At 39.3% G+C, this 26,923-nt stretch overlaps 1 protein-coding gene across 1 annotated transcript in view; it reads left to right on the plus strand.

The window, feature by feature from the left end:
* Positions 1 to 26,923, plus strand: part of GUCY1A1 (guanylate cyclase 1 soluble subunit alpha 1) — a 104,194-nt gene that overhangs the window by 12,017 nt on the left and 65,254 nt on the right. The window contains exons 3-5 of the mRNA XM_073605615.1: positions 5,757 to 5,824; positions 17,471 to 17,574; positions 18,268 to 18,974. Coding sequence (XP_073461716.1) covers positions 5,757 to 5,824; positions 17,471 to 17,574; positions 18,268 to 18,974 — 879 coding nt within the window. The remainder of the gene's footprint in view (positions 1 to 5,756; positions 5,825 to 17,470; positions 17,575 to 18,267; positions 18,975 to 26,923) is intronic.

Genomic DNA, 26,923 nt, shown 5'->3' on the forward strand with positions numbered 1-26,923 from the left:
GGTCCGCCAGTCACCAAGATGACAGCGTTTGAATATCTGCCTTTCTAAGAGGCTTCGGCTGTGCCCCTTAAATCATTGGGGCAGACCATAGGAGGTGGGCAACAAAGATATAATGCAGGTGAGGGAGAGGGAGTTGTGGAACCTGGCAACACCATAGGGAGGTGTTGCCAGGTTCTGCTTTCCACCCTACAGGTAAGGAGTGGAGCCTACACCCCCACTAGTTGGCTTTCACTTCTGCCTTGCTGCCGAAGTGATGTCACACGCTGGGGGAGTGTTTAACAGTGGAAGAAATATATAAATACCCTCATGGGGTTCCGATAGACAGGCTGCTCTGCTAACGCTATGCATGTTTGGCCCAAGGAGGTGCTAGCGTACATTATTACATAAGGTTGGTTACATATATGGATTTGTATTTTATATTTGTTTTAAGGTTTCATGTCTAGTAATAGGCACCTATAGATCTGGCATATATAGTTGTGCAGAATTAAGTTCAGCCTATTGGTGCAGCCCTCCACAACAGTCCCAGTTTCTCATGTGGTCCTTTGAGAAAATGAATTCCTCGTCCCGATTTACATTGTGGTACATTTTGTGGGTATTTTTATGTTCTATGAAAGGACTTGTCAAAAATTTTATGTGAATAAGTAGGAGTATTATGTACCCCTTAGTCATTCACATAAGGGTGGTGGTATCTGGGAATCCTCTTATTTGTAAAGGGGGTTCCAGATTCTGATAAGCTTCCTGCCTACAAACCCCCACAACCACCGGGCCAGGGTTGTGAGGCAGAGGCCCTTTTTCTCATCAGCATTTGGTCAAGGTGGCCTGGTATAGTTCAGGAATAAGACTGCAAGCGCACATAAGGGTATGGATTTTGGGGCACTACACACATTGTTTTGTTTGTTTTCTTGTTTCTATGTCTTTTCTTTTACCTGGCAGTCATGAATCCCTGGCTGACAGCTGAATGTCCCAGGGAGAGGATGAGTCATGGGTTAGGACACCTGTGGGTGCTGGCTCCCTAACAACCAGGAGCCCTGAGATTGAATCTAACACATTTAGCAGTGGTAATAATACAGTTGCTAAATGTTTAATTTCACACTTGAGCTGGAGGTTCACTCCATTTGTTCGGCTGCTCACACAGGAATCTCTGTAGACTGTACACGGCGCTGAAGTCTCCTTCATATTATTTCCCCTGCTGGTCAAACGTTCTTAGCCTATAGTGTTAGGCTATTTTCTCTGTTTTATGAGTGTTCCACGAAAATTGTAAGTTCACCTTTAGTAACTTTTAACAACCCCCAACAATGCAATTCTAGGTCCCATAAATAGTGCATACCCGTGGTCCTCATTTAAAAACACTGCTTCGGCTGTTAGGGTGCACACACATGTAGAATCCAGCCCATCCTGCAAATGGGAGAGGTCCCCCATGGCTGCATATGTAAAGAAAAGCAGGAACAGCATTTTAAAATGCGAACCCCTGGTATGTACCAGTTGTGGGACGTGGATTGCATAGGTTTTTTTTGTAAAACATTACTGAAGGTAAACTTACACTCCAAACTGGGACAAAAGCACCCTCCTCAATTACAACATGCCTTTTATTATCTTCAGCTTTTCACTTTTTCCTGTGCATTGGTGCCTTTTTTTTTTAGTAGACTGTAGCTGGTGCTCACCCAGCTCATGGTTATTTCCAGACAGAAGAATACAATTACCCAGTCACATACTGACAAATGCCATTTATACACAAGACGCAGCAAACAACTGAGAAAATACGGATTTCAAAAATGTTACAATATGAAGAATGCAGTCCAAGCGAGAAAATGTAACAGGTCTGAATACCATGCACATTGCCATGTATGCTTAAACAAGAAATCCTCTGGCTATGCTTAAAATGGAACTTCGGTCTGCTCACATAATTTGTAATAAAAACATATTTGCCATTCTGAAGCTTCCCTCCAACCACTTTGCATATTATTTTATATATACTGTGACTCTGTACCTGACAAATATGCTGCAGAGATTCTCCTCCACTGAGTCTGGCTGCAACCATTTTAACTGTGGGCAGCTGAAGCTGCTGCCTGTTCACTTCCTGGATTTTCACAGACACATGCCTCCAGCTCTGCAGCTCTCATTAACCCTCTTATGACCCCCCCCCCCCCCCCTTCCTGGCAAATTCTCACAAGAGTGAGAGAGCTGTGCATGATGTCATAGGCCTAAGCTTTTTACCAGACAAGAAACAGGAAGTGGGCTGTATAAGGTATTTACTGGCAGGAAAAAAATGTTTTGCTATCCAAAGTTAAAACAACAAGGGCAGAGGATTTAATAGATGGATAGGTGAAAAAATGACTAAAGGTCCGCTTTAGATGGAAACATTGTCTTGTAATTTGTTTTAATGGTAGATTTCAATTATAAGTGAGATGTAGCAGCACAATTATTTGATTTAAATGTGGTTAAAAATTAAACATCTCTGTGCCATCTAATGTTGGTGAGAAAAACAAAAAAGACCAGCAAAGAATATGTAACATGGGTCTTCTCTGTGTCCTACAATGTCTTTCATTAATGTCTAGTACCATTATCGGTGCTGGCGAACATGGGTATCATCACCCAAGACACCCAAAATCAACCAACCATTCTGTGCTGTAATCTGAACATATACAGTATTTTCAACCTGGCTATTATAAGGAAACATAATAGCAGTCCACCTAATATAGTCCAGTTATTTTTTGAGTACTGGATGTATAGTTCCAGTCCACTTTGTGTAAGTACTGGGCATTTACACCTTATGGACAAAATGTGTGGACACCAGACCATCAAACCTATACAAGCTATTGGACATCCCATTCCAAAACCATGGGTATTAATTTTGAGATGGCTCTTTTACTGTATGTGATTCCACTCTTCTGGGAAAGCTTGCCGAGATTTTTTTCATACTGTGTCTGTTTGAAATTGGTTCTCTGACAGTGTATCTGTATAATACTTGTCAGAAATTGAGGCCATTTTGCACAGTAATATTTTAATCATTGCGAACCAAGGATATGTGTGTGAGCCGCTCAGGCTGTATAGGAATGAAGTCCTGTGCCCACCGCTGTGAGTGCTGGCGGGGAAGGGAGCTCGCCCATGCTCCAGGCATTGGTAGAGAGTGACTAGGTGTCCCAGGAGCCACACATCAAGTCAAGACCTGCTGTGTAATAGTGAATGGTGGTCTCAGCCTGGGCCCCTTCAGACTACACCTCAATGTGTTTCACTCTGCCCCCCGGAGATTACTCATAGGGATGGAGTCCCCAGGGGGAAGAGGGCCCTTTCCACCTGGAAAATTCATCCCCATGAGTAAGCTCCAGTGGGCAGAGTGAAACGCGTTGGGACGTGCCCTGGCGGGGCTCCAGGCTGAGACTACCATTCTCTATTACACAGGTCTTGACTTGATATGTGGCTCCTGGGACACCTAGTTACTCCCTAACATTTGAATCATGCAGTGGATTTTGATGCATAAAGTAAAAGATGGGTTTTAGCTTTTTATTTGGCCACTTATGACAAAATTGTAGAATGAGTAATATTGCTGTGAAGATATGTTTGTGTCCATTTAGGAGACCATGTGGACAATAGACATGGGGCCTAAACAGTCGCACCCCACCTCAGTCCAAAATCCCAGCGCAACACTGGTGAGAATTGCGCTCTACGCTGATAAGTCAGGGAAAAACTAGGCATAATTGTTCTTAGAACTGTACAAAAAAAAGTGGTAACCACCCCAATCTATGACTCGCCTTTATGTTAAAAACAGAGGGTTTTGCTTGCAGACATTTGCAAATATAAAAGCTGTAGTGCCCACGTCAAGACTCCTCTGTAAACTGCAGTCCTAACTTTATAACTTAGGACTGCGGTTAGGGTCAGTTTGGTTGCTGTGCAGGCTGGCTGGTAAGTGTACTGGGAAATCTTTTGTTTGTGATAATTGTTCTTTGTCAGTCAGAATATACCTGGTGTATTGATTCCCTTAGAGCAGCCTTTTCAACACATCTTTGTTTTACCCCAGAGGAACCCTTGAAATAATGTTCATGTCTCAGTGAATCCCTACCAAAAATGATTATACCTACGGCTCAAAGTACATTAGCATGATCTTTAAATTCTAGGAAGTTTTAAGTAAAAGAATGTGTCATTCCTAGAGTATTTGACACCTAGGGCAGATTATTTTTTGACAAACTAGGTTTTACACAACATTATTTTTAGTAATAATCTTGAAATAAAAAGAATGACAATAGAAAAGAAACACAGAAATGAAAATTGTGGTATCCCCTAAATAAAGAAAAATAAATAATATAATTTATCAGCATCCTTAAAAATACATGACATGTGTCGGCGGGGCTTGATGTGCCCAGTGGGAACACTGTGAAATAGCGCTCACTAATGCCTGTACAGCAGGTGGAAGTTGCGGTCATGTGAATTTAGCATTAAGGCGGCATTCCAAACTTAGAAGCGAGCAGAACAACTTGCACAGTTAACACCTTTTATTCGGTGGTCATACAGTGTTGACACTTCTGCCCTAAGGAAACAACTTTGGTTAGAGAACACCCGGGTGTGCAGCATTCCTGAGTTAGAACCACAGAGCTTATACTGGTTTCTACCAACCCAGCAGTCCCATCAGCTCACTCCCAGTGACAATGTCAGTATGTTACTATTGGACACAGGAAACACACTTCTCCATAGCTCTATGCTTGTTCTCCTTCCGGGGCTCCTTCTACATCTCTGTCTCTCCGTAACTCCAGGCTAGGTCCCTAGGTGCTCTGTGCCAAGAGACTGGTCCCAATATGTGGGGAACCAGTTGCCAGTGATGGGGCAAAGCATAACACCTCTTCACTACCAGAGTATCCGTCACCCCGGCCATGTCACCTGTTTCCTGGCTGGTTGGGTTCTTTAGCATGTGACACAAATACAAATGTCATTAGCAATGGCAATCTAGCCTCCTTGGGACAGCTTCTCTGTTTGATAGACTCATGTACTGTATCTTCCTCTCGTCCCCTTGAATAAGCCTTGTTCTTTTCATGACCTTGCATGCACCCCTTTATTAATATCAAAACAAGCAATGTCCAAAAGCAAAGAGGATATGCCACAGGTCGCAAACTGAACAATCCCATGCACCAACCCCCAGTGCACAAGAGTAACCACTATGTCTTGACTGTTTCCCCTTTTCCTCTCCTCTTTGGGCACAAATGAGCCCCTATTTATATGGTGTGGCCTGCAGGGGGCAGTAACTTCCATGAAAATGGTAGGGAAACCTGACTAGCAGTGTTAACCCTTCCTTCTCCGGATACATCAGCTCAACAGGTCAACCCAGGACACAGTGCAATAAACCTACATTGTAGCAAATGGTTCTTACACATGACCAGACCCAAAACATAGGACACAATAGAAGAAAACGTAATGCACAGAACATTTTGGAGGAACCTGCTTACATGTTTAAATGTTCTTGCCCAAATAATATTTGTTCCTATTATCTTTCATAGTTAACTTCCTTGTATTGTTTTACTATTTCTTTACACTTCTCTGGTTATACAACATTATTTTTTCCAAATAAAAATATAAAATGGGTATCTGCGTCAACTGACATAATCATGGCTTGTACAGGGCAAAGCATCACTACCACAATAATGATATAATGAAATGTTTTCCCATGTGCTTTATTGCTGCCACAAGTCATAAACCATCACATGTGTGTAATTACTTCTCGTAGTCAGTATTGAGCATTTCTTACTGATTTTCGCTGCACTGTTTTGCAGTTTGACAGACTGAACCTTGCTCTTCAAAGAACAATCACAAGACATAAAACAAAATGTAGCACCAACAGGTAAGCCCAGTTGCATGTTTACAATAGCACATTTATTTGTATATGAAAAGTCACATTATTATCTAGGAGGAACTGGTAAGGACTCTAAGCATCCACTAATCTGCCTGGTGTTTTGTTCAATACAGACAGTCTAATAATAGACCGCATAAGTCCATTTAATGCTCCCACCATTGACCTGTCTTTCAAAACCATGTAAGCTAAAACTAATCATATTAAAAAAATGAACCATCATGTTGTACACAAGCAATATATTGCAGCTGCTTCAATCATTTTCATTATGCCAGAAAAAAATGTAATATTCAGCCTTAATAAAACACTAAGCCATGAATCTATTAGGTTGATTAATAAGGAAAAAAAGGAGGGTGCAAAGTGCAGTAGGTCACAGCAACCTATTAGAATTTATCTTTCAATGATATGACATCAGTGAAGTGACATTTGATTGGTTGCCTCTGGTTACTACACTCTGCATGTAATCTTTGCACTGCCTTATTACAAAACATAGCCAGTTCTTATATCTATGGTTTCTTCTGCTAAGCACTTGCCATGAATAGTGTCTCCTCTTCAGCTGTTCAGACAGAGATTCTGTTGAAGCTTCCCTTTCTATTCAATGTGGCATGTGAGAAAATGAAAAGGACTGCTGGCTCTGGTTTCCATTAGATAACGCAACAAAAGCAATCCACCTGCAGATTCACAGAGGCTTCTCTTATCATGATAGTATTGCATCTATTGAGTGAAAATTGAAGAAGAAAATGGCTTATTCTAATGGTTTTATGGAAGTAAAGAACTGTGAAACAATGTTTAAAGCTAGTACCAACATTATAATACATACTGTATATAATATATATATCTATATCTATATATATACAGAGAGAGAGAGAGAGAGAGAGAGAGATAGATATATCTATATATCTATAGATATATCTATATATCTATATATATCTATAGATATATAGATATATATATATATACAGTGCCTTAAAAAAGTATTCATACCCCTTGAAATTTTCCACATTTTGTAATGTTACAACAAAAACGTAAATGTATTTTATTGGGATTTTATGTGATGGACCAACACAGAGTGGCACATAATTGTGAAGTAGAAGGAAAATGATAAATGGTTTTCAATTTTTTTTTACAAATAGATATCTGAAAAGTGTGGCGTGCATTTGTATTCAGCCCCCTTTACTCTGATACCCCTAAATAAAATCTAGTGGAACCAATTGCCTTCAGAAGTCACCTAATTAGTAAATAGAGTATACCTGTGTGTATTTAATCTCAGTATAAATACAGCTATGCTGTGAAGTCCTCAGAGGTTTGTTAGAGGAGCTTAGTGCACAAACAGCATCATGAAGGCCAAAGAACACACCAGACAGGTCAGGGATAAAGTTGTGGAGAAGTTTAAAGCAGGGTTAGGTGATAAAAAAATATCCCAAGCTTTGAACATCACATGGAGCACTGTTCAATCTATCACCCAAAAATGGAAAGAGTATGGCACAACTGCAAACCTACCAAGACATGGCCGTCCATCTAAACTGACAGGCCGGGAAAGGAGAGCATTAATCAGAGAAGCAGCCAAGAGGCCCATGGTAACTCTGGAGGAGTTGCAGAGATCCACAGCTCTGGTGGGAGAATCTGTCCACAGGACAACTATTAGTTGTGCACGCCACAAATCTGGCCTTTATGGAAGTGTGGCAAGAGGAAAGCCATTGTTGAAAGAAAGCCATAAGAAGTCCCGTTTACAGTTTGCGAGAAGCCATGTGGGGGACACAGCAAACATGTGGAAGAAGGTGCTCTGGTCAAATGAGACCAAAATTTAACATTTTGGCCTAAAAGCAAAATGTGTGGCAGAAAACTAACACTGCACATCACCCTGAACACACCATCCCAACCATGATACATGGTGGTGGCAGCATCATGTTGTGGGGATGCTTTTCTTCAGCAGGGATAGGGAAGCCTGTCAGAGTTGATGGGAAGATGGATGGAGCCAAATACAGGTCATTCTGTTAGAGTCTGCAAAAGACTTGAGACTGGGGCAGACGCTCACCTTACAGCAGGACAATGACACTAAACATACAGCCAGAGCAACAATGGAATGGTTTAGATCAAATCATATTCATGTGTTAGAATGGCCCAGGCAAAGTCCAGACCTAAATCCAGTTAAGAACCTGTGGTAAGACTTGAAAATTGCTGTTCAGGTGCTCTTCATCTAATCTGACAGAACTTGAACTATTTTGCAAAGAAGAATGGGCAAAAATGTCACTCTCTAGATGTGCAAAGCTGGTAGAGACATACCCAAAAGACTTGCAGCTGTAAGTCCAGCGAAAGGTGGTTCTACAAAGTATTAACTCAGAGGGATGAATACAAGTGCACGCCACACTTTTCACATATTTATTTGTAAAAATTTTGGAAAACCATTTAGAATTTCCCTTCCACTTCACAATTATCTGCCACTTTGTATTGGTCTATCACATCCCAATAAAATACATTTACGATTTTGGTTGTAACATGACAAAATGTGGAAAATGTCAAGGGTTATGACTAATTTTTCAAGGCACTGTATATACACTCACCAGTCACTTTATTAGATACTTTTTTTCAATTGCTTGGTAACATAATCAGCCAATCACATGGCAGCAGCTCAGTGCATTTAGGCATCTAGATGTGGTGAAGACGACTTGCTGAAATTCAAACCGAGCATCAAAATAAGGAAGAAAGTGACTTTGAACGGGGCATGTTTTTGGTGCCAGACAGGCTGGTCTGAGTCTTTCAAAAACTGCTGATCTACTGGGATTTTCACGCATAACCATCTCTAGGGTTTACAGAGAATGATCTGAAAAATAGGAAATATCCAGTGAGAGGCAGTTGTGTGGACAAAGATACCTTGTTGATGTCAGAGGTCAGAGGAGAATGGGCAGACTGGTTCGAGATGATAGAAAGGCAAGAGTAACTAAAAAAAAACACTTGTTACAACCAAGGTATGCAGAATACCATCTCTGAATGCACAAGCCATCGAACCTTAAAGCAGATGGGCTACAGCACCAAACCAGGTGCCACTCCTGTCAGAGAAGAACAAGAAACTGAGGCTACAATTCGCACAAACTCACCAATATTGGACAATAGAAGATTTGAAAATTGTTGCCTGGTCTGTTGAGTCTCAAGTTCAGCTGTGACATTCAGATGGTAGGGTCAGAATTTGGCGTAAACAACATGAAAGAATGGCTCCATCCTGCCTTGTATCAACAGTTCAGGCCAGTGGTTTAATGATGTGGGGATAATAAAGTGGTCGGTGAGTATATACAGTATATATATATATATATATATATATATATATATATATATAAATAATAATATAATAATAAAAGGGGATGTAAAGTTTTCTTTGCAGTGAAATATTAGAAAATATAAAAAACTAAATTAATAAAGCGGATGGCTAGTCTTTACAGTAAAAATATTGGAAAAATTAGGTATATTGTGTTTGGTAATAAGTAGCGGGCAACTAAATTCTTTAGAAATTAAGGTAAAATCCTCTTAACGATAAAATATTAAAATTAGGATATATTGTGTTTGGGGGAAAATGTCTTGTTGATTTTGTTTTCATAGTGACTGGTTCCCGCTGGTACTCAAAGAGCTGCATTGACCCCAAATTTCTGATATAATTCACTTTTGTGGCTGGACTTAAGAATCCATGGACCGGACTGCAGCAGGTCTCATTTTGTTTTCCAGTTAGCGCAACTACTAGATATACAGTATTATGTTTTTACTTTTGCAAAGAAAGTAGCAGACAGTTAACTAATAAAGACGGATGGAAATTCTTCTTTACAGCAAAATATTGCAAAAATTGGATATGTTGTATTGGGGAAAAAAGTAGCGGGCAACTAAATTAATAAAGAGGGGTGAAAAATCTTCTTTACTTTGAAATATTAGAAATATTGGGTATGTTGTGTTGAGAAAAATGGAGGGAACTAAATTAATAAGGAAGGATGGAACATGTTCTTTACTGTAAAATATTAGAAAAGTTTTATATGTTGTGTTTGGAAAAAGTAACAGGTAACTAAATTAATGAAGAAGGATAAAAAACTTTCTTAACAACAAAATATTAAAAAAATCGGATATGCTGTATTTGGGAAAAAAACTTGCAGGCAACTATATTAATAAATACAATAGCGGCACTTTACCGCCGACAACGCCCCCGCCCCAGTGTGAAAGGGCTCTTAATGAAGAAGGATGAAAAACTTTCTTAACAAAATATTTTACAAATTGGATATGTTGTGTTTGGGAAAAAAACTAGCAGGCGACTATAATAATAAAGGGGGTGGAAAAACCTTCTTTACATTGAAATATTAGAAATATTTGGTATGTTGTTTTGAGAAAAATGGAGGGAACTAAATTAATAAAGAAGGATGGAAAATCTTTTTTACCGTAAAATATTTTAAAAATGTTATGTTTGGAAAATGTAAAAGGTAACTAAATTAATAAATTGGGATGGAAAACCTTCTTAACAATAAAATATATGAGGAATTGGATATGTTGTATTTGGGGAAAAACTAGCAGGCGACTATAATAATAAAGGGGTGGAAAAACCTTCTTCACATTGAAATATTAGAAATTTGAGTATGTTGTTTTGAGTAAAATGGAGGGAACTAAATTAATAAAGAAGGATGGAAAATCTTCTTTACAGTAAAATATTGGAAACATTTGATATGTTGTGTTTGGAAAAAGTAACAGGCTACTAAACTAATAAAGAAGGATGGAAAAAATAAAAATATTTAAAAAATTGGATATGTTGTATGTGGGAAAAAAAATAGTGGGCAACTAAAATAATAAAGGGTAGATGGAAAACCTTTGCATTGAAGTTTTAGAAAATTTGTCTATGATGCGTTTGTAACAAAGAAGGGGGAAACTTAATGAACATAGGGGATGGAAAATATTAGAAAACTTTTATATGTTGTGTTTGGAAAAAGTAACAGGTAACTAAATTAATGAAGAAGGATAAAAAACTTTCTTAACAACAAAATATTTAAAAAATCGGATATGTTGTATTTGGGAAAAAAACTTGCAGGCAACTATATTAATAAAGGGGATGCAAAACCTTCTTTACATTGAAATATTAGAAATATTTGGTATGTTGTTTTGAGAAAAATGGAGGGAACTAAATTAATAAAGAAGGATGGAAAATCTTTTTTATTGTAAAATATTTAAAAAATGTTATATTTTGTGTTTGGAAAATGTAAAAGGCAACTAAATTAATAAACAGGGATGGAAAACCTTCTTAACAATAAAATATATGAGGAATTGGATATGTTGTATTTGGGGAAAAACTAGCAGGCGACTATAATAATAAAGGGGGTGGAAAAACCTTCTTCACATTGAAATATTAGAAATATTGGGTGTGTTGTTTTGAGTAAAATGGAGGGAACTAAATTAATAAAGAAGGATGGAAAATCTTCTTTACAGTAAAATATTGGAAACATTTGATATGTTGTGTTTGGAAAAAGTAAAAGGCTACTAAACTAATAAAGAAGGATGGAAAAAATAAAAATATTTAAAAAATTGGATATGTTGTATTTGGGAAAAAACTAGTGGGCAACTAAAATAATAAAGGGGGGATGGAAAACCTTTGCATTGAAGTTTTAGAAAATTTGTCTATGATGCGTTTGTAACAAAGAAGGTGGAAACTTAATGAACATAGGGGATGGAAAATATTAGAAAACTTTTATATATTGTGTTTGGAAAAAGTAATATGTAACTAAATTAGGGTCCTTTCACACTGGGGCGGTTTGCAGGCGCTATTGCACTAATAATAGTGCCTGCAAACCGTCCCGAAACAGCCGTTGCTTTAATTCCAGTGTGAAAGCCCCGAGGGCTTTCACACTGAAACGATGCGCTGGCAGAACGGTAAAAAAAGTCCTGCCAGCAGCATCTTCGGAGCGGTGAAGGAGCGGAGTGTATACCGCTCCTTTACCACTCCTGCCTATTGAAATCAATGGGATGGCGCGCCTATACTGCCGGCAAAGCGCCTCTGCAGAGGCGCTTTGCGGTGGTTTTAACTCTTTCTCGGCCGCTAGCAGGGGGGTAACACCGCCCAGCTAGCGGCCGCATACCGACGGTAAAGCGCCGCTTACAATAGCGGCACTTTACCGCCGACAACGCCCCCGCCCCAGTGTGAAAGGGCTCTTAATGAAGAAGGATGAAAAACTTTCTTAACAACAAAATATTTTACAAATTGGATATGTTGTGTTTGGGAAAAAAACTAGCAGGCGACTATAATAATAAAAAGGGTGGAAGAACCTTCTTTACATTGAAATATTAGAAATATTGGGTATGTTGTTTTGAGAAAAATGGAGGGAACTAAATTGGTAATAAAGAAGGGTGGAAAATCTTCTTTACAGTAAAGTATTAGAAATATGTGATATGTTGTCTTTTGAAGAAGTAACAGGCAACTAAACTAATAAAGAAGGATGAAAAAAAAATATTTGAAAAATTGGATATGTTGTATTTGGGGAAAAAATTAGCAGGCAACTAAAATAATAAAGGGGGATGGAAAACCTTTGCATTGAAGTTTTAGAAAATTTGGCTATAATGTGTTTGTAACAAAGAAGGGAGAAACTAAATGAACATGGGGATGGAAACTCTTCCTCAGAGTGAAATATTACTGTGTACTGTATGTTAAATACAGAAAAAAGATGGTTAAGAAAAAAAAAAAGACCAGAAGATTTTCTGGAATTTTCTGATACCCAAAGTTATATATATAATAAATATATAATTACTGAAGGATAACAGGGCAACGTTTTGGTCCAGGAAATTGATTTATTTGCCCCTGGGGACCAGGAAGGATTATTTTTTCTTCCTATATGGCAAAATTGGGAAAAGTCTTTATTTCAACGTTACTAGAAATGGATTGGCCTTTGTTGAGCATTCTTTTTTTTTTTCTTTTTTTTTTTTACAGCAGATCACTGAAAAATGTCTCACTAGAGTAAATACACAAAAATACTGCTGCCAGGGGGCTGCAGAAAGAAGCAATAGGCAGGAAAAAGACATGGATTGTTTTGGGAGAGGTCAGAAAGGGGGAGCAAGAGTGATGACAGAACACGCTGCTGCTGCTGAGAAGAAGAAACAAGAATTCAGCTGACAAAAGATACAATCTTATCTTGCTACTTCCTCAGCAGCAGTGTTCATCTGTTCTAAATAAGCCAGCATTCTGGGAATGTACAGCCACCGACAGCCTCCTAGTCTTGCAAGGCTAAGATTCCCAGGCACATGTCAAGCTGCATACTCAGTGGAGTCGCTTTACTAAAGGCAAATAGGCAGTACATTTTACTAAGGAAGTTGCACATTGACAGAGAATTTTCCCTAGAGTGTAGACAATGAGCTAAAGCTCTGCTGACTTTCATCAATCACTGCAAGGAAAAATAAAGCATTTTTTAAATATTTTCCTTGCACGCAATAAGGTAAGTGAAATTTCCCTGCACTATGCAACTTCTCTTGCAAAGTAAACAGCCTAGTTGCCTTTAGTAATTAATTTCACGCATGTCCAAGAACAATACAATACAATGTACAATAAAAAAATTACTGGACTCCACCTTTGCCAATATGAATGTCCCATGTGACAAAGAAAAAGGGCCTGTGCTAGAGACAATTAACAGCACACACTACTTTAGCAAGCATGATTATTAATGTGGTATGTATATTTCATAAGAAAAAAACATTTACCGTATATACTCGAGCATACGCCGATGCGAATATAAGCCGAGGCACCTAATTTTACCACAAAAAACTGGGAAAATGTATTGACTCTAGTATAAGCCTAGGGTGGGAAAATACAGCAGCTACCAGGTAAACAATGCCCATCTGCAGCCTCACTGTGCCCATTTGCAGCCTCATTGTACCCATTTGCAGCCTCACTGTGCCCATTTTTAGCCTCATTGTGCCCATTTGTAGCCTCACTGTGCCCATTTGCAGCCTCATTGTGTCTCCCCTCCTGGCTCTTCCCGCCACAGAGTGTCCCCATAGGAAGCCACTTCCTATAGGGGCACTTGTGCATACTCGCTCCCAAGCCTTTGCCTTTATTCAGACACACAGCCTGGCTCGGTCCCCCTAAACACAGGTTTTGACTGATAACAGCAGGAGCAATGGTCTCCACTGCTCTCTGCCAAGCTTGTGAAATAGGGGAGAGGAAAGAAGAGTTGCTTCAGATGTGCATAGCGCTGGATCGAGATCGGGCTCAGGTTAGTATTTAGGAGTGCTGGGGGGGCCTATTATTAAAAGGTTTTTTAACTTAATGAAAAAAAGCATTAAGGTCAAAAACCTTTAACCTTTACAACCACTTTAAAACCCCAATCATTTTTTTTACCATCTGTGCCCCACTGGGGAGATGTCCCCTTAACTACCTGCCCTATAAACACAACGGAGGAGATATTTCCCAATGTGAGACAAAATTTAGACAGTTGCTACCAGAAAATATGTCCCCTTGGAGGATTTCTCATATAATTCTGTACTGGTGACAACTAACATTTTCTGATTACTCCTCACTTTCAGTCCCAGTTACAATAATCACTAAGACAAATAGAGAGGGTGTATCTCCCTAATGGGTACACAGAGAACAATAAAAAAAAAACCTGATGGGTGTTCCCCTATTTACAAAACCTAAAAAAAGTTTTTGTTTTAGATACACTTGTAAGTTTCAGGGAGCTCAGCTTTTACTAACAGAATACATACATTAAAATGTAGTAGTAGAAATTCAGGGAGATTCACATACTTTGATTAGTTAAGTATCTCATTAGTTCCAGCAAATACTATAGCACAGCCTGTTAAGTGTGGCCATCTTTTACCATTTATTGTGCACACTAAAGCTTAGTACACCCGTGGCTCCCAATCAGCTCTCTCAGCCATTGGTTGCACTGGCGGGGGCTGTCCCCCCAGTCAGAACACAATAGCACAGCAGGGGAGATTGTTGTACTAATGTTGGATAGTCATCTTCTCCTGAATAGGGATGGGCGAACGGTTCGGCCCGAGCATAAGTTCTGGCAGAACTTTGTTCTGATGTTCTTTGAACATCGAACAATATGCAGTGTTCGGGGCAAATTGGAAAGGCACCGGAACACCGTTAAAGTCTATGGGACACTAACATGAAAAATTAAAAGTACTCATTTTAAAGGCTTATATGCAAGTTATTGTCATAAAAAGTGTTTGGGGACCTGGGTCCTGCCTCAGGGGACATGTATCAATGCAAACATTTTTTTTAAAAACGGTTGTTTTTTCGGGAGCAGTGATTTTTTTAATGCTTAAAGTGAAACAATAAAAATGAAATATTCCTTTAAATATCGTGCCTGGGGGGTGTCTATAGTATGCCTGTAAAGTGGCGCAGTTTTCCTGTGTTTAGAAAAGTACCACAGCAAAATGACATTTCTAAAGGAAAAATTGTCATTAAAAACTGATTGCGGCTGTAATGAATTGTCGGGTCTCGGCAATATAGATAAAACTCATTGCAATAAAGAGCATGGGATTCCCCCCCCCCCCAGTCCATTACCAGGCCCTTTGGGTCTGGTATGAATATTAAGGGGAACCCCCGAACCAAAATAAAAAAAAAATTGCATGGGGGTTCCCCTAAAATACATATCAGGCCCTTCGGGTCTGATATGGAAATTAAGGGGAACCCTGTGCCAAATTTTAAAAAAATGGCCTAAGGGTCCCCCAAAAATCCACACCAGACCGTTATCCAAGCACGCTACCTGGCAGGCCGCAGGAAAAGAGGGGGGGATGAGAGAGCCCCCCCCCTCCTGAACCGTACCAGGACACATGCCCTCAACATGGGGAGGGTGCTTTGGGGTAGCCCCCCAAAGCACCTTGTCCCCATGTTGATGGGGACAAGGGTCTCATCCCCTCAACCCTTGCCCGGTGGTTGTGGGGGTCTGCTGGCGGGGGGCATATCGGAATCTGGAAGCCCCCTTTAACAAGGGGACCCCCAGATCCCGGCCCCCCCCCTGTGTGAAATGGTAACCGGGTACAAATATACCCCTACCATTTCACAAAAAAAGTGTCAAAATGTAAAAAAAAAAAAACAAGACACAGCTTGGGACAAGTCCTTTATTAAAAAATTAAAAAATAAAAATGTCCCTCCGCCGATGGACCGAAAAAGAAAAAAAAAATCTGTCACGATCCGCCGTTGAGGCTTTCTGTCTTGGCTACAGCCCGTAAGACATATTGACTTTGCTAAAAGCATCTCAAGCACTGCATGCACTAAGATAAATGTGCTCTGTGAACCCAACATAGGTAGCGTCTACCGCTGGCAGTAGTGTCTCAAAGCTAACTTTTGATCTAGATGTTAATGCATTATGAGTATCCATTCCTGAGAACAGCCCCTAAACACAAATTAAAACTTTCTCTTTTCCTTTATAAACACAAATGCATGCATTGCCGATCTGAATAATATACAGTAAAGATAAATGTTCAGTTTTAAAGAAAAACAATATGGACACAATAAAAAAAGCTGAGAACATGTAACAGCTGTATCCGAGAACATCAGTAGTGTTCCTGGAAATTAATGGCACTCCATAACAGATACTACTGCCATGACGTATAGATAAATTAATTTAAAGTAATGTATTAAAGTGCAAAAAGTTATGATGGTAGGAGTATTGGGCACTGCTTCTATGAGAGGCATGTGCCATTTGTATTGTAAGTGGAACCCACTGAACAGAAATAATGTTTTTGGATGCCTTATGTCCTGGAGGCAGAATTTTCCACTGCCTGCTTGAATTATGTTCTGCTATACACGGTCAATCAAATCACTATCAAATAGTCCCAGACTGGGAATTAAAACAGCAATGGTGCATGAAACATGTCATCCTAAATTTGTGAGCATTGTCATATGTTTCTGTATTTCATATTCCGAAAAATTAAAAAAAGAAGATTATTAGTAGACATCACCATAAGCATAGTTAAGTATTGAATGTCATGTACAAAATGTGACTAATGGCCCATACACACAATCCGAAAATCGGACAACATATCGTTCCAACTTTTTTCGCTTAAAAGTCGCAAGTAGAAATTGAATAGGTTACTAAAGTCCCGAAAATTCTCGTATGACAAAAAAAAAGAAAACGTAGGTAATGTCATGTGTTGTAATGAATTTGTATTGTATTTTCGGACAACAGCTGTACTGACTAAACGAAAATCAAACAATCTGGTATCGTACGAGGAACATTTTCATGCTTGTCCGATCGAATAATATTGGATGAATTGTCATAATCTCTCCACTAACGATCCAATTTTTCTACGCTTGCGTCGAAAGCGGTATTTTTCGACCAATTTTCGGATCATGTGTACGGTCCATAAGACAGAGTCAGGAGCACAAATTAGAACAAAAATACACTAATGCCCATCAGGCATTTTAGTACCTGTCAGAGTTACCGAATTCCCAGTCAGTTCTGTGATAAAACTTTTATAGGCTGAGACTTTAGCTGTGTCATAGGTCTGAGACCCCAAATAGATAAGATTTCACATTTTTCTCATGAAACCGATGCCAAGTAAAGCTCAGCTATGCAACACAGAGAAGGTTCTTAAAGAGGACACATTAATTTAATAGATCCATACCAAAGTGCTTTCTGGTTGTTGAATGAAATGATTTTACAATATGTTTCCCTGTAGATCTGGTTGCAGTACATTTAAGCTGCCTGGCATGCCAATGTGTGGAAAAGTTCTTGGGAAAGAGGATTTTGAGAAAATTTTGATAAACCAGTCAAATGCAGCAGGTAAGAGAAATTGGGAAAATCATGTCAACCTATGAAAGTGTTCAACACATAGCAAACGTATGTTCATTATCTCATGATTTTTTCATCCACCCCCATAAATTTAGGGACTCCCGAAAATGTTTAATGGTTCAGCAAACCATCTATGTTGACAAAAGAGTTCTGAAAACAAATGAATAATATATGACAAATATAGTATAGTAGGAAAAATGTAATTAACAAAAATATTGATTCAGTTATAAGTTTCAAATATGGTATTATAAGGGAACTTAATATAGGTCCAATGTATGCCTGTGGTTGTACAAAAAGGCCTTTTGTCTAATGCAGTTTACATACAAATTCTGCAGGTTGCAGTCTCCAATGCACACTCCAAGTATGGAAAGATATAACGCAAGTAGCACCTGTATTATGCTTAACAATGTTATCAATAACTACTGTAGATGATTAGTGGTATTGCTGTATAGGAACACCACTGTGGTTACAAGGGCTGCTGTGGTAGTATCAATGAGTAAAAACAACAGTGGTGTTGCTAAAATCCTTTAAAATTAAAGTAAAGCTAGGGTATATAATAATCCTCCTGAATAGGACATTTTGTGTAGGGCCTTTGCGCCTAAATTACCATGCTATGTGATTTCCTCTGTAAACATTTCTAGTCCTCCCTTTCCTGTCTCATGTTGTGAAATGTTGTCATTTCAGGAGTTCCCATGGAAGATGTTAAAAAATCTATTGGAGAAGAACTTTTCAAAATATGTTATGAAGAAGATCAACATGTTTTGGAAGTTGTTGGAGGGTCATTGAAAGACTTTTTAAACAGTTTTAACACACATTTAAAGCAAAGTGGACAAAGCAGAACTCAGGAAGACGGGGGTGGACTTCAAGAAGGGTCAATCTTGTGCCTAGAAAAAGATCCGGATCACTTAAATGTCTACTATTTCTTCCCAATTAATATAACAGCATTGATTTTACCAGGAATTATTAAAGCAGCAGCCAATACACTGTATGAAACAGATATTGAAGTAAAGCTGATACCACATCGCGATAACGATAGTAATGACTTTATTAAGGAACCCTATCTTTTATACTCTGTGGAGGTCAAAAATACCAAACCATCCTTGTCTCCATGTAGACCACAGTCGTATGTGGTTATCTCAGCAGCTATCTTCTGCAAGACTTTCCCTTTCCATTTTATGTTTGACACAGACATGAATATGCTACAGATTGGTGATGGAGTAAAGAAACTTCTCAACTGGAAGGACATTCCTGGGAAAACCAACTTTGAAGAAAATTTTGAAATAGTTTCTCCAAAGATAAGCAGTACTTTTAGTGCGATCATGACTATGTTGAATATGCAGTTTACTATAAGAGTTAAAAGATGGGACACAACCATTGAGAAGTCATCAGAGGTGAGATCAGTTACAGAAATCTAAGATGTATTTATCTGACTACTTTAGTAGATGGTTTGCTTTGGTGTAGAACTTTTGTTGCAAATTTCAAGTGCCCACTTTACATTCATTAGAATTGTTATTACCCTTTGCTTCCAACCTGTCCTCAAGTACAACCAACAGAATGCTTTGCAGGTAAACCTAAATATGCACATTTGAAATAAATTAAATGTCTTAATAGTACAGGACAGAACACGGAATCTTAAGCCCAGAACAATTTTCATCTGAATAGTCCATATCAGCTTGTGAAAGCATTGTACGAGTAAACAGAAAATGAATGATCGTTCCAAATACAAATATTTTTGTCTCCTTTTCTAATAGTGTGTACTGGTCTTTTGGTCTTAATCATGGGTTATATACAGCTACCTTCAGTTGATTGGCAAAAAGAGCTGCAGGAGCATGCTCTAAATAATCGTAATAGTATAATAGTACATAATATATAGTATAGTATAATAATAGTATTCTCACTGAAGCAAAGGAGGCGGGTGTTCTTTGTCAACGAGAGTTTGAACATCTGTTTGTGAGGGAGTTCAATGTGCCCACCTTTTATATTATTCCAAAGGTGCACAAATGCCTGAAAAACCGCCTGGTAGGCCAATTGTCTCGGCTGTTAAGGGACCTTTGGAGAGAATCGGTGTGTACTTGGACTCCCTCCTCAAGGAGATGGTTGCTAGTCTCAAATCTTATGTACAAGACACTCGCCATGTACTATCTAAGATTGTAGATTTGGAGATCAATGGTGGCCTCCTTCTGGTAGGTGTGGATATTGAATCCCTATACACCTCAATCCCACATTAGTGTGGTATTCAAGCAGTGAGAAGTTTCCTTGAATTAAGCTATCTTGAATTTGGCCCACAGAACAAATTCTTAATAGATCTATTGGAATTCGCTCTGAAGAACAATTTCTTCCAATTTTCCTCACACTATTACCAACAAATTAGAGGCGCTTTGATGGGGGCCGCGTGGGCACCAGCATGCGTGTGCCTCCACCTTGGACTATGGGAAGAAGAGGATGTATTTACATTGCCAATGTACTCAGACCACGGAAATACGTGGCTGAGGTATATAGACGACGTACTTGTTGTCTGGAAGGGCACCAGGGAGGAAGTGCACACATTTATTAATTTTTTAAACAATAATAACCGCAACATTCATCTAACCTACGTTGTTGATGATAAACAAATCCCCTTCCTCGATTTATTGATTTTGATTGAGGAAGGGAGATTATGCACATGTACCTTCCGTAAAAAGACATCGGCCAACACCCTCTTAAGGGCTGATAGCCATCATCCCCCCGGCTCAAGAATGGGATTCCGGTTGGCCAATTCTTGAGAATAAAAAGGAATTGTACCAGAAAAAATTACCTTTTAAAAGGAAAATACTGATCTTTCTAAAAGATTTTGCGAACGGGGGTACTCCCATGGACAAATCCGAAAGGCCAGGGTTAAAGCAGCATGCAGAAATAGAGAAAGCCTTCTTACCTTGAAACCCAAGTCAAAGATGAAAAAACAATTTGACCCTGGTCCAGTAAGAATGATTACCTCTTACGGTGCCCAGTGGGAGTCTGTCCGCAGCATTTTGGAAAAACATTGGGGCATCCTGCTGAATGGCCCTGGCCTGGTGGACACTGTGTGGCCTTCGCCCAATTTAGTGGCCAAGAGAGCCAGAAACCTGGGTGATATTCTGAGTCATTCAGAATTCACAAAAGAGCCAAGTTCCAATTGGCTATCTGAATATCCCAGGAGCAAAGGAATGTACCCATGTAACAGATGCCGAATCTGTCCATTTGTGGACAGAACTGCTATTTTCTATGATGCCTACGGACAGCAATCCTTTGAGATTTGTGATCTCATTAACTGCTCAACAAGTAGAGTAATCTACATGCTCACCTGTCCTTGTCCAAGGATCTATGTTGGCAAAACCAAAAGATCTCTTAGGACTCGGATAGGTGAGCATTTATGAGAGATTAAGGGAGAAAAAGAGAGAGACCCATAAAGTCCCCAAGAAAAACCACTGGCGAAGCATTTTGCCCTAAGCCACCAAGGGAAACCAGACAGCCTGAAGGTGAAAGGCATCTATGTGCTCAAACTATCACCAAGAAGGGGGGACTTCAACCGAATCCTCCTGAAGAAGGAGAAGAGGTGGATCTATCTATCTATCTGGATCTATCTATCCTTCTTGAAACCTGAATTCCTCGGTAATTATCACTATTATTTTTCACATTTAATTCCCATGATTTCTTTTGCTGTTTATTTGTGTCTGTTTGTAAATAATCTTAAGTTGAATCTTTGTCTCCTGAGCCAATACTGCCTGTGTATTAATAAGCCATTAACTTATTAAATCCACTATTGGCATTTCTAGTTGTAGGACCTGCTGAGATTCTTTTGCTCCTAGTTGTAGGACCTGCTGAGATTCCTTGCTCCTCCTAATGTTAGGATATGTTGCTATCTGTGGCTTGTCTTCTCGTCTTCTTTGATCTCTCCCCCTCTCCCTAAGCTTTGTCAACGTCTTTATACATGGTACTATACTTGTATCAAGTCAATACCAAAGATTGTGGGGATCAATGCATGGGTAGAGAGGTGTAAATCACTGTCGTCAGTTAATTTCTTTATGTGACTTACACACGGAATTATCTGGTTGAGACTACTGTATTGGACAATATGAAGACGCTTTGAATTTGTAGTGAATGACAACCTTTAACATTAGAAATGACAATCAGATTTAGACTCTACGTGGATTCAGGAAGCAGGAATACGAACTGTGTATATTTCTTTTAGAAAATGTTGGGCGGTGCTGTCGAAACGGTTCTACCAATAAAAGGAAGCGACAGCCCCTAGCCCCACCTAGTCCAGACGAAGATACGCTAATCATCTAGTGAAACGCGTTGATGTCACAGCAGTCACGTGACACCAGCTTAAGATATGCCCCGTACAAACTGAATCGCAGGATAGGAGATGCCGGCTTCACTACCACCTGATCTGTACTTTACGTTCCACTAACGCTGCAAGTCCTGCATACCCAGCGGCCCTGCTTTGAAAGGACAGGACTGTCCCATCGCATGTGAGCCGTTATGAAGGTACTGACATGGTAGGACTTCGATTCGTGCTAGGACCAAGTGGGACATAATCACGACAAGGTAAAGTGTGGTAATGTACAGAAGCCTTTCCTTCCCTCCTCTTTTTCCTTGAATCATTAAGATAGTGCTTGCTGGAAAAGACTATGTAACAAACAATTTGTCTGAGTGTTTAATTGAAAGACTGCCAGAAACATCCACTATCATTGTGGACAGAATTTGCACGAACAGAATCTTGCAGTTGCAGTCCGCCAATTGCCACACATCCGCTGTGTTATGGTTTTTTTCCTTGGATACCGCTTACATCTTCATGGACTTGAAATACTGCTATTTTTATGTTTTGCAGGACATTTGCCAACCAGCTTGGGTATTCCTATTATTAAAAATACACGGATTGTTACGTTGAAGGATACTCCACTATTGATTAATTATATACCAGCTGGGATCATATCACATCTATGGCAAAAACATAACAGCTATCATCCTAGATTAAGATGATTTACAATTCAAGGTTCTATATCCGCTAATCCCAGCCGTAGTGTCTCAACCACTAATTAGCTAGTATTGTTCACTTTATTTTCCCTACATTAACCAACAGGCCATTTTTTTGATACCATGCTCTTTTGAGATCCTCCAGGGGGCCATTCACAGTGAAATTGTAAGATACGCCCTTTGTAATACCAGAATTTAGGACCTTTCCCATGTTTCTCCTTTTTCATATGCCTTTGTTGCATTGATGCGAGTCAATTGCATATCAATTTCACTGTGAATGGTAGGCTGATGTCCAGACGTTCTGTGTTTTGGTTTTTGATTGTGTTTGTGTACGGTTTTGTATATGTGTTTTTTTCTTTTCTCTTTTCTGAATGTTTCTACAAGATCACCCTTCTTTGGGGAACCTCTCCCTTTTGAGAGAACCTTGAGAAGTTTGTAGTGTGAAGCTGCATTATTATTTACAGTTGCATTTTAAATCTATGTAGTACGTGCCCGGAGTGGGACCAATAAAGTTTGTAATTTTATAGACCCATACCCAGATTTAGACTTTTTGTTGCAGAAGTAGCCGCTTTCAGATCCTGGTAGGGATACCAGAATTTTTTTCATATGTCTAAATAACCCCTCCCAGCTTGCCTCAGTTTTAAGTGGGGTACACACTATAAGAAAATTGGGCGAACATTCGTCCGATTTTTCTCGATGTTTCACAGTAAATTAGAACCATCGAACGAAAATTCTCATACGACAAAGGCTTTTTTTTTGTTGTTTATTGTTTCTGATCACGCGCAGTCTTTCTTTTCAGATTTTTATTGTACGAAAAGGTACACATTAAACGAAAATCGTTCGTTCTGTTCTGTTCAAAAATTTTGGAGTTTCCCCCCTTTGAGAATTTTTGTACGAAAACTCAGAATCAGCTATTAAAAGTTGTGTACACACTATATGAAAATCGTACGAACATTCGTTGGATGAAAATGTATATAGTTTATAGTTTGTAGTTTATATATGTTTATATATGTAGTTTATAGTTTAATGTTTATAGTTTGTACAAGCCTTTATGCTAGTGACCTTAGGTAATAGATATCTTCTCCCTACTGAGAGAAGCTTACTTCTTTTTTGTCAAGGTTTTTCTCTTAAGATACTTCTGTCAAGTTTCTAGTTGCTCCAAAGCTCTCTGTATCATCTTGACTCTTCAGCTGAGCTTTGGGGGACTGCACCCATACCCCTATTGGTCCAAGATTAAGGGTTGGCTTGAAAAGTCACTTCAGCACTGGATCCTGTGTGGATGCTCATCTTGGCACATGGTGCATTGTGATGAGTTAGCCACGGGTTGCTATATAGGTCCAGAGCCATAGTCTAGCTGTGGGGGAGCCCTGTCCCTTGAGAACCCTTTGGGGGTTACCCATATTATCCTGCAGAGAATGTAAGACATCTGCCACAGTAAGTTCCTCAGGGCTTTCACCCTTCTGTAACCCAATGTGCTGATGCTCAAGTGCAGAGTGGCTATGGTAGAGTGCAGGCTGCAACATTTTAAATGCAGTGTTACAGCCATGGAGAGGGAGTGCAGGTCTTTTTTGGCCCTATCTTGAAGAAATTTGTCTTGCAGCCTGTTATCTCAATTTCTATGGCTCCATTTTGCTTCCACCTGGCACACTCTCTTGGTCAGCACCGTGTTTCCCCGCCCCCGCAGAATACAGAAGGCAGATCCATGGATGATCCTTGGGTTTTACCAGCCCACAGAACCTGGCTACAAAGGCTTCACCCTTTCCCCTCAGAAACAGGAAAGGGCATGAGTAACCCTTTGGGGGACATTTCTCTCTACACATTGCACATTATAGGCGCATGATCAATGGGCTAGGTGGTCTCATTGGCTCAGACTCAGCTAATATCTCCAGGAGATGGGGGGAGATAATCTCTCTACAAAAGGCCCCTGTACCTTCTGTTATGATAACTGCTCCCAGCCTAATTCCCATCTTTCCTCTGGGAACTCCATTGGCTGCTCACACTTCCTCCTACCTACTTAGAGAAGAATTTTCTGCCACAATGACTGATGTTATGGGCAGGATCTCAGGCCTCTTTATAGTCTGTAGATTGCAGGGGTGACAAAAGAGCCCCTTTATTCTCTGTTTCACATCCATATGTGAAGGATCCTTTGGCTCAAATTCTGGTGTGTGGAACTTCTGTGCAAGAAGTGCATGCCTTTCAATGGAGAAGTTTGGTACTTTTATGGACAAGTATATCAAAGAAATCACAGAGAGAAAGAGTACCATCCTCCCCAAGGAAAAAAATGAAAGTTGGCTGCAGGTATACCTTTCGACTCCTGAGATCCTTTCCTTTCATCCTTCTCAGGCCTCCAGCTCCAAGTCTAAGTCTGGGACACACTTTGTTGAAAAACATGAATGCCCAAGCCAGCCAAATATGACTCCAAGACCGCTTCCCAATCAGGGGTGCCCCACTTCTGGGACACCTGTCAGTCTTTTCAGCTTTTTGGTTCCAAGAAATCTTAGAGGCTGAATCTAGAATGTAATTTCCAAGGGCTAAAAATAGTTTCAGACTGTGCCTCCTCCACTTCATGATTTCAAATTTGCATCCTTCTCTGGAAAGACAGGTAGATCTTCTTGCCGCTAATCATCAGTTCCTCACTTAGGAGGTCATTATCCCAGTACCAAATGAGGAACAATTTCAGGGCTTATATTTGAATATATTCATTGTTCCTAAGGCAAAAAACTCTCAACTTGTACTTGCAAGTCCCTATTGGAATTTGTCAAAAGAAGTTTATTGAGTATACAATATTATAAAGATACATAAAGTAAGTTTACAAGGATCTATAAAGTAAGCTCATTGTTTTACAGTAGGGATTATATAGGTAAATATAATGAAATTTCAAATATTAAACATTGGGTTCACGTAAACCTAAATTAAAGATATAAATCATTTCCTTAGTTACTTTTGTAGGTATTTAAATGATTTATACCTACTATATATATTGTTTACAGGTAGAGTGTATATAGGTCAAATAAATTCTGATAATGAGCTTTAATCGTAAGGTGGAGAAAAGGAAAGAGAAAGAAGAAAAAGGGTAGAAAGGCAGAGGTATGGTCCACAAGGTTGTCCCGCTCGTCAGTTTATTATTCTTTTTAGTTCTCTTTGAAGCCTTAGAATGGGTGTCTCTGTAAGTCATTTAATCTGTTACCATGGCAACAGGACAGAGTCATTGAAATTTGACAGGAACTGTTGTTTTATCCAAGGATGCCAAAGTTTTTCAAATTTTGGATTTTGATTTTGATCGATGGCTACCATCTTAGCATGGGACATTGTATTATTCATTCTGTGAATTGTTTCTGCTAGTACCAACGTAGGAGATTTCCGTGCTTTGGCCACTGTTTGTTTTGCAGCCGTTATTAGTTGGATCATAAGTTTGAATTGAGAGAGTGTTAACCATTCCGGTTTTAGATTAAGTAAAGTTATATATGGATCTGGTTGTATTATTTTTTTAAATATTTTAGATGCAATCACGAAGACTTCCTTCCAGAAGGTTTGGATTACTGGGCATGTCCACCATATGTGTAAATGTGTGCCTATTTCTGGGCATCCTCGAAAACAAAGAGCTGAGGTATTAGGTGAATATTTTGCCACTCTAGCGGGTACAAGGTACCAGCGAGTTAGGACTTTATAATTTGTCTCCAGTGCTAAGATGTTGGGTGAGGATGACTTAGATGTGAGCCATATGTTAGACCAGTCCGTGTCTTCTAAAGTTCGTCCCAGGTCCTCCTCCCACCTCTGAACGTAAGAGGGTCTATTAAGATTTACTACTCCATATAATTGATTATAAAGTGATGAAATTGTACCTTTAGCAAATGGATCTTTTGTACAGATTGATTCAAAAATGGATAATTGGGATAATGGTGTATCCCCCTTTAGGAATGATGTATAGAAATTTTTGATTTGGAGATATCTAAATATCTCAGAGTTTGGTAGATCATATTTTTCTCTAAGCGATGGGAATGAAAGGAATGATTTAGATGCTATGAAGTCATTTAGTGTCTGAATGCCTGATGTTGTCCAAGCTTTAAAAGAATTTGGGTAGATCCATGCCGGATAAAAGGCCGGATTTCTGATAAAAGAAAGGAGAGGATTGTGTGGAGATTGTAACTGATATTTGGTTTTTAGTTTATCCCAGAGAGATAAGAAGTGTTTAGTTATGGGATTATGAATTTTAAAGCGGTCTTTAGGATCAAGCCATAACAAGTTTGATATTAATAGAGGGTCATTTTCTGAAGCCTCTATAAATACCCATAATGGGATTTCCTGTTTTGCATGGTATTTGGACAGACTGGCCAAATGTGCTGCT

This window comes from Aquarana catesbeiana, linkage group LG01, assembly GCF_042186555.1.
Source record: "Aquarana catesbeiana isolate 2022-GZ linkage group LG01, ASM4218655v1, whole genome shotgun sequence".
NCBI classification, from domain to species: Eukaryota; Metazoa; Chordata; class Amphibia; order Anura; family Ranidae; genus Aquarana; species Aquarana catesbeiana.